Source organism: Chiloscyllium punctatum, chromosome 10 (genome assembly GCF_047496795.1).
Source record: "Chiloscyllium punctatum isolate Juve2018m chromosome 10, sChiPun1.3, whole genome shotgun sequence".
NCBI classification, from domain to species: Eukaryota; Metazoa; Chordata; class Chondrichthyes; order Orectolobiformes; family Hemiscylliidae; genus Chiloscyllium; species Chiloscyllium punctatum.
This window is the reverse complement of record NC_092748.1, coordinates 77,136,581-77,146,038: the sequence shown is the minus strand read 5'-3', so window position 1 is coordinate 77,146,038 and position 9,458 is coordinate 77,136,581. Positions and strand designations below refer to the sequence as shown.

General features: G+C 41.5%; 1 protein-coding gene across 2 annotated transcripts in view; it reads left to right on the top strand.

Annotated features, from left to right (window-relative positions):
- Positions 1-1,086: 1,086 nt before the first annotated feature.
- Positions 1,087-9,458, top strand: part of tmem37 (transmembrane protein 37) — a 46,353-nt gene continuing 37,981 nt past the window's right edge. Inside the window, exon 1 of one of the 2 annotated variants that reach the window (XM_072579603.1) lies at positions 1,087-1,422. In XM_072579603.1, coding sequence (XP_072435704.1) covers positions 1,399-1,422 — 24 coding nt within the window. In that variant the 5' untranslated portion in view covers positions 1,087-1,398. The remainder of the gene's footprint in view (positions 1,423-9,458) is intronic. The other variant, XM_072579604.1, reaches the window with a different exon arrangement.

The window sequence follows — 9,458 nt, the reverse complement described above, 5'->3', positions numbered from 1 at the left end:
TGATAGGGGTGTTTAAGGGACTTTTAGATATGCATATGCAAGTATTGGAGGGATACGGGGAAAGTGGTCCAAGTCCAGGCAGAAGGGATTAATTTAATTTTGCGTCATGTTCGGCACAACATTGTGAGCCGAAGGGCCCGTTCCTGTACTGTGCAAATCCAAGTTCCAACAACAACCTCTGGTTAACTTCTGATTGGCTCTCTGAGAGCTCTTTAATGTGATTGGTTGCTCAGTCTGCTTTATTACATCACTGTTGCTCAGGAGCAGAAGTTTCCTGTCGCTGGAATTGGCTTAAACGCACGTTTCAAAATGTGAAATGCATACCATAACTCTCACTGTATCTCTGCAGGGAACTTTCTTCAAAAACGAGGGTGAGGAGAGTCAAATAAAAATAAAACCAATAGACTGCCCAAGCTGGAAATCTGAGATAAACACAAAATGCTGGAGAAACGCAGCATGTCTGGCACCATCTGTGGATAAAGATATAACTTGTTCTGAGGTTTGTTTGTTGCACAGATGGTGTCAGACCTGCAAAATGTGCAGTCTCACTTCACTACCGACCACAAAATCGGGACTTTCAACCACGGAAACTGAATGCAAAAACTGACGAATCATTTTCCACTTGAAGTTACTGCACCATTAACAGTTTTATACCTGCACTCCAGTCAGTCTCCCCAGATCTATCGCTTCGTTTCAATCACGATTTGTTTGCAAAAGCGCAAAAGAAACCAATAGTTTAGCCCTTGTAGGATCCTCTCTACTGGAGCTTATTCTAGTTCACTCTGAACTTTCTTGCACCAACACAAACATAACAGTCACTATATCATTGCCAGAAAATTAATTCGGAATTGCTCAGGATTTCTACGCAAATTAAGTGTAACTGGCCCATCACGCTCCTCTAAACATTTCTGTTGACTGATATTTATGTAAATTCGTTTTTTATAAAATAAAATCGCGGGTTGAAACAGTTTGCCGTAATGTAATGCAGTTTCGCCCTGGTTACTAGTGATAAGTCACCGGTCAAATCAGAAACCTCAAGTGTACGTGAGCACGTAACTTTCCCATGGCTCCGGAAAACACCGAAATGCTCAGTTTGATCTGATATCTTTCTGAGTCAGCTCCACCCAGTCGGCTGTGAAGTTACTTGTTTACCAAGGAGCGGAAAAGGACCTGGTGTTCCAGCTAAGTCAGCAGAAAAGCTCCAACCAGTTTTGAAATCACACCGCTTTTCCGGACCGCCCGTCTTCGATCTACTGCATTCGTTAATCATAAATCTCCAGGCAAATGTTGGACTTTTGACTCCAGAAATTGTAGAGAAATCTTCAATGTCTGGAAACAAATAGCTTCGCCATTCCTAATTATTGCTGCTGGTCGTGCTGTCTGTTCATTCCAAACATCATGAAGCTTAATGTCCTGCTAAAGGTACGTTCACTCTCAAGAGCTGCTGTTTCATAGTTCTGCAAGAAAATAATCATACAGTTATTCAGGCAAACAGAAATAAACAAATTTACTTTGAAATCACGCATATGCCAACTTAAACCCAGGCCGGTATAAGAGGATGATCGAACTTAAATTAGGTCTGACAGGGCCAGGGGAGAGAACCTGGAGAATGGGATAGAGTACTATTAACTATGAAACCGTTCCAATGATATTTTAAACATGTTGATTGTTCTTTTAATAATCTCAATAAAATCTGATCGATTTTCTGTTCTTTTAAAAATATTTATTTCAAAGCATTGTTTAAATCACACTGTGTAATCATGTTCTGACATGTCTCTAGAACGGTGGAACTTGAATCTGGAAATTTGGCCAAGAAGTAGGGACATGACCATTGCTTCACAAGTAAAGGTTAGAGTAGTGCTGGAAAAGCACAGCAGGTCAGACAGCATCCGAGGAGCTGGAAAATTCACGTTTCGAGCAAAAGGTCTTCATCAGGAAGCCCTCCTGCTGAAGGGCTTTTGCCAGAAATGTCGATTTTCCTGCTTCTCTGATGCTGCCTGACCTGTTGTGCTTTTCCAGCCCTACTCTAATCTTGACTCTAATCTGCAGCATCTGCAGTATCCACTTTTGCCTCATTGCTTCACCAGACCCTCTGCTCATATTTCCATCTTCTCACCATCTTCTCTCACTGATACAAAGATAAATTGTGGGCAGGACTTCAAAGGGGATCAGGTGATATGAGACAAAATGATCCCCGGCCCCTCAAAATAAATTTTGGCTTGAGCTTTGAATCAGCTCAACAAGCATATCATTCACCCTACAGAAGGTACAGTTCTGAAGGCATTTGTTACTGTCTTTATTTTCATACAGTTTACACAACTTGGAAGGGAGCTCAACCTTCTTTGCAGACTGGCAGATCAGCAAGGCAATTGTTTAGCAGCCTTATCAAAACTTGTCAGATGAGAACTTAACTGGACACTTCGTTGAATTCTAAATGACTAGCTTAAGAAGGTTACTACAGAGCATAAGCCTTTAATATCTGTTGAAAGTCCATTTTGCAGCAGTTCTGTTGTGTCATCATAAAATATGGAACTGAACCTTAACTTTTTTTTTCACTATGTCAATGTTGTCGAGTTTCATTGTTTCTTTTTGCCATTTTTAAAAGGTTTAATGCACCTGGAAAAGCATTGTCAATTCTCAGTTGTCCTTCACAGCATGATATTTGCCCTGTATCTGGCAGAGAAGGGAAACCTGGTGCCCGGCTTTGTGGACTGCCACCTGAAGCTCATGGTAAGCAGGATAGTGCAGGGAAAGGATGATCTTTTTCTCCAGGATTAGTAGAGGTACCCACGTCATCAGATCCTGCCAGTCTTGACCCAACGTTGTTGCCTAGCTTATTGTAGTCTGAGCCATCCGGAGGAGTACCCAGCAGTGCAAGAAGAATATAAATTATTTTGTCCACTAGCCTCATTCGTGATGAAGGGCTTATGCTGGAAATGTCAATTCTCCTGCTCCTCGGATGCTGCTTGACCAGCTGTGGTTTTGCAGCTCCACACTCTTCGACCCTGATCTCCAGCATCTGCAGTCCTCACTTTCTCCTACCTTCTCCACTTGGTCAGGGTAAGGACCAACACCTTCACTCTGCTACCTCACACTCACTGTTTCTACTCTTGCATCCACCAAAGTTCAAGCTTGCTTTCATCCACTCAAACACCCACTCTCGTAACCACTGCTCAGCTGACTCAGTCTTTCTCTCTCAACCTATCACCTTTGCCCAACAGCACCAGTTCTATTCAATTTCATCTTCTACAGTCCCTCCCTTTTTCTTCTAAGTGGGAAGAGTAGAAATAGCCAAAATGGTTGGTGGGTTGCCCAATATTCAACTTCCCATCCCTATGAAGAGAAGATCCTGAATGTGACCACTTTGAGTGGTCAACTGTACCCAAGCCTCTGGACCAATATTGGAGGCTACTTTTGACTTATTCTGCAAGGAGCCCTGGACTTGAATGAGGACTACTGACAACCATGACAAGCTTGCTGGCTTTGTGTTTCACTAACCAGCAAGGTAAGACAGATATAACATGAGCCTGGTAGTTCTGGTTGGGGATACAAAGCACTAAAAGGCAAGGCAAGGTAATGGTGGTGATGAGAATATCCAGGGAGACTCAAAGTGAGTGAGTACTAAAGACAGCAAACAAAGAGTTTTGAAATGCAGCCTGGCTCAGTTCATGAGTTAGATGCACAGTCTCCTTGTGCTAACATTTCAATGCAAGTTATCCACTCACCTCAAAGTGCTGCTTTAAAGTTCAGAAGTGATCCATAAGTGGATTGAAGAGGTGTCATGAGGGCTTCGAGAGATTGGCAGGTATTGGATGCCAGCATCTATGGACAGGGTTGTTGAGTGGCAGGTACACTCGGGTGTTTTCTGAGATATTGGTGCTGGGTGTATAAGATGGATATCCAGAAGAGCAAGCAGTAAGCTGGAGTCACCGAGTACTTGCACTAACTTTCATGTCTCACTTATCCTAAGTATCTTAGTTTCCTAATTATGTGTGGTGGGATAGGACACTTGAAATTAATGAGATGAGATATGCAGTTAATGAGGCTACTGTGAGAGAATCTTGTCTCCAAGACTGGAACTCTCTTGGAAAATACAAGTAGTTGCTCCCCACATCAAGATAAGCCTCGCCTCTTAAATGATTCTCCCAAATGTTGCACATTAGCCCAAACTGTTCAGGGCCAATTAAGAGTTTTTTTTAAATTTTCTAAACTATATTTAAGTTTGGAAGGAACATTACGTGTGTTACATTTTGGCTCCAGATTGTGATACTTTCATTAGATCATAGAAACATGTAGTACCAATATATAATTTCAAGAATTTTTTAAAAAACCCTTTCTCTTATTTATAAACTGCATGTTCCCAAAGCTTTGTGTAATCTCAAAAAATGGACAACAAAATAGTTATTTTCAGTGATCTATGTAATAGTTCACTACCTCAAGCATTTTATGGTGTAGCTATTTTTGTTGAAATGCGTGATGATTATTTAAAGCCCATAAATTATACAGTACATTTTACCATAAAAATTTAAAATAAATAGATGAGTCCTTCAAAGTATAATCTTAAATGATAAACTGAGTTACTATTTATGTGAAACAGTAGTTACTGACCAGTATCTCAAAAGTTTCAATGAAGAGTGCAATAGGTCATACCACGAGCAGCACCATGGCTACCTAAAAATGAAGAGTCACCTACAAAACAGGACTGTTTACATGCCAGGCAACAAGTGATAGACAGAGTTAAGTGATCCCATAACCAATGGGTCAGATCTAAGCTCAGCAGTAGAACTGAATACTTGTGCTCCAGAACTCACTGCACCCCTAGCAAGCTGTTCCAGAAAAGCTTTAGCACTGTCTCTACCCAACAATGTGAACATTTGCCCAGGTATGTCATAGAACAAAGAACATAGAACGTTACAGTGCAGAACAGGCTGTTCAACCCTTGATGTTGCTTGACCTGTGAAATTAATCTGATGCCAATCATTCTATTATTATTCATATGTATGTCCAATGCCCATTTAAATGCTCTTAACATTGGTGAGTCTACTACTGTTGCAGGCAGGCCGTTCCATGCCCCTACTACTCTCTGATTAAAAAAACTACCCCTGATAAGTGGACTAAATCTATCACCCATCAATTTAAAGCTATGTCCCCTCATATTAGTGCTCACCATCCGAAAAAGTCTCTCCCTGTTCACCCTATCTAACCCTCTGATTATCATATACATCTCAATTAAGTCACCTCTCAACCTTCTTCTCTAACGAAAACACCCTCAGTTCCCTCAGCCTTTCATCATAAGACCTTCCTTCCATACCAAGCATTTATGTACCTGGACACAGAGATGTCTCTGTTCATCTACATTCTTGTTGCTTCTTCTGAAGTGAACTACCTCACACTTATCTACATTAAACTCCATTTGCCACTTCTCAGCCTAACTCTGCAGCTTATCTACGTCCCTCTGTAACCCACAACATCCTTCAACACTATCCACATCTGCCTACCTTTGTGTCATCCGCAAATTTACTAACCCATCCTTCTACACCCACATCGGGATCATTTATAAAAATGACAAACAGCGGTGGCCCCAAAACAGATCCTTGCAGCAGACCAGTGATTACTGAGTTCCAGGATGAACATTTCCCATCAACCACCACCCTCTGTCTTCTTTCAGCTAGCCAATTTCTGATCCAAATCACTAAATCACCCTCAAACCCGAACTTTTTATTTTATGCAACAGCCTACCATGTGGAACCTTATCAAATGCCTTACTGAAGGCCATATACACCACATCAACCACCTGACCTTCATCCACCTGTTTTCTCACCTTCTCAAAGAACTCAATAAGGTTAATGAGGCACGACCTACCCTTCATGAAGGGTTGACTATCCCTAATCAAATTATTCCTCTCCAGATGATTATAAATCCTATCTCTTCTAACCTTTTCCAACACCTTAACCACAACCGAAGTAAGGCTCACTGGCCTATAATTACCAGGGTTGTCTTGACTCCTCTTCTTAAACAAGGGAACAACATTTGCTATCCTCCAGTCTTTTGGCACTACTCTTGTTGCCAATGGTAACATAAAGATTGAAGCCAAAGGCACAACAATCTCTTACCTGGCTTCCCAGAGAATCCGAGGATAAATCCCAACCAGCCCTGGTCTTATCTACTTTCAGATCTTCCAAAATTGATAAAGCTTCTTCTGTGTCAACCTCAATCCCATCTAATCTTGTAGTCTGTATCTTCATATTCTCACTAACATTGCCCTTTTCCAATGTGAATACTGATGAAAAGTATTCATTAAGCACTTCCCCTATGTCCTCAGATTCCACACACACAACTTTCCATTTACTATTTTTGATTAGTTCTAATCTTACTCTAGTCATTCTTTTATTCCTGATATACCTGTAGAAGGCCTTAGAGTTTTCCTTGATCCTATTCGCCAACAACTTCTCATGTCCCCCTCCTGGCTCTTCTTAGCCCTCTCTTTCGATCTTGTCTGGCTAACTTATAGCTCTCAAGCTCCCTAACTGAGCTTTCATGCCTCATCCTCACAAAAACCTCCTCTTCCTCTTGACAAGAGATTCAACTTCTCTAGTAAACCATGGCTCCCTCTCTCAACAATTATCTCCCTGCCTGATAGGTATGTACTTATCAAGGATCCGCAGTAGCTGTTCCTTGAATAAGTTCCACATTTCAAGAGTGTCCATCCCCTGCAGTTTCCTTCCCCATACTATGCATCCTAAATCTTGCCTAATCGGATCATTTTCCCCCAGTTATACCTCTTTCCCTGCAGTATAAACCTATCTCTGCACATTGCTAATGTAAACATAACCAAATTATGATCACTATCACCAAAGTGCTCATCTACCTCCAAATCTAACACTTGCCCGGATTCATTCCCCTGTTTCAAATCCAATATGGCATCACCCCTTGTTGGCCTGCCTACATACTGTGCCAGGAAAACCCTCCTGCGCACATTGAACAAAAACTGACCCATCTAAGCTACCTGAACTATAGTATTCCCAGTCAATATTGGGGAAGTTAAAGACCCCAAGCATGGATCAAATAGCTGAATTCCAGATTTAAAGCAAAAGTGACTGCTCTTGAATTGAGGCTGCATTTGACCAAGTATGGTATAAAGGAGCCCTAGCAAAGCAGGATTCAGTGGGAATCTCAGGAAGATGTTTCTGCTAGTTAGAGTCATACCTAGCATGAAGGAAGATGGTTATGGTTGTTGGAGATTGGTCATCTCAGCTCCAGGACATCGCTGCAGGAATTCCTCCTGCCCAAGCATCCTCAGCCACTTCACTAATGGCATTCCCTTCTTCATAAGGTTACAAGCTGGATATGCTCAGGGCCATTCATGATTCCTCAAATATTAAATCAGTCTGTGCCCAAATGAAGCAAAGTCAGGACATGTCCAGGGAAGGGCTGACAATTAACAAGTAACATTTACACAAAGAAGTGCCAGACAATGGCCATCTCTAACAAGAGAGTATCTAACTGTCACCCCTTAGTATTCAACAGCATTACCTTCACTTGTGTTAATGTTGTGATTTTATCCTGGTTTCTTTGAAGAGAGAGATTGAACAGGAGGTGCAGAGCAATCTGTGGAAACATAAACAACTTGTGAGGCCTTTTTTTAAAGTAGGAATAATTGAAGCAGCCTGGATGGGTGTGGCCAGCTTGCTCAGAGTTGGAAGGATTTCTTGTTTGTGTTTTTAACTTTTAGATTCACCAGAAGCTACTTGAGTTTTGTCGAAGCTATTGTTTCCCTTCTCTTGTTTACAGTGAGTTGTTCAGGTTTAATTTCCTATTCCGGGCATTGCATGTGAGACAATCTGATTTCTGAATTTGCCTTTTTGCCAAGGGGAATGTTTACTACATTAGAACACTTAATTAGTATGAGTTACTGTACCTATTATTCTGTTAATTTATTCCAGTTACTTCCTCCTTTTGTTGTATTTTAACTATAATGTTTGAATAAATTGTGTTTTTGCTTAACAATAGTTTGACCGGTCGGATTGCACCTGGCACACATCACTTTATGGTTGCCTTTAAAGCAAGAAAAGTTAGGGTCTAGGTTACTTATTTTAAAATATAGTCTGGTCCATAACACACTGAATTCCTCACAATTAATGAACTGGGGTAACTGTTGGTCATTAATTGAACTGGTCTAGCATATATATACTGTGGCTACAAGGTCAGAGACTAAGAATCCTGCAGCATGTAGCTCGCCTCCGAGTCCCCAGAGTCTGTCCACCCAAAGCCACAATACAGGTGTCTAATGGAATACACCCCACGCAATTGGATGAGTACTATGCAAAAAACAATCAAAAAGCTTGACACCATCCAGGACAAAGCAGCCCACTTGATTGGCACCACAAACGATTCTTCACGCCACTACTGATGTTTAGTAGCAGCAATGTGTACCATCTACATTATGCACTGCAAAAATTCATAAAGATATTATTTTGCAAACCGATAGAATCAAAGAATCCCAACAGTGTGGAAGTAGGTCATTTGGCCCATCGTGTCTACACTGACCCTCTGAAGAGCATCCCACCCAGACCCATCCCCCTACCCTGGCGCTATACCCCTACATTTCCCATGGCTAATCCATCTAGTCTGCATATCCCTGCATGCTATGGGACAAGTTAGCATAGCTAATCCACCTAGCCTGCACATCTTTGGTGTGTGGGAGGAAAGCAGAATACCTGGAATAAACCGATGTAGACATGGGGAGTATGTACAAACTCCACACAGATAGTCACCTGAGGGTGGAATCAGACACTGGCACTGTGAGGCAGCAACACTAACCATTGAGAACCACGCCAACCTACTATTTCCTAGAAGGACAAGGACATAGAACATAAAATTACATAGAAACACCACCATATGCAAGTTCCCTTCCAAGAACTTGACAAATGTCAGTTTCATAAGTAAGGTGCAACAAGTCTGTGGTTTACAGGAAAGTCAGTTGTGCTGCTGTGGAGATATTAGTCTGAAGGATGGTCTAATGAGACAAAGGGAGGCACAGAGTATATTTACAGAGGACGGATAATTAGTGTCTCCCCTGTGAATAAATGGAAAGTACAGAGGGCAGGACAGGTTTGTAGTTTGGGAGAATGAAATGGGTGAGAGCATTTGAGTTGATGTAATGCATGCAATAGTGAGAGTTGTAGTCCATGAGCCTTATTAAAGGTCATGTGCATTGGCAGGTTTAGAGTGAGTGATAGACCTGTGAGTACTTCATAGAAGATGGTGACATTTACTCCTCTGGAGCTCAGTTCCAAACACAAAGTTCCAGACTTTGAGAAATAATTAGGCATGCATCACAATATGAGAGAAAAGGCTTTCTCAGGTACACATTGCATAAACAGCTCACTCTACAACTAAAAGATGCTTGGGAGTGAATCTAGTGACCAGTTATCTAGGTAAATTGTGATGTGGGATAG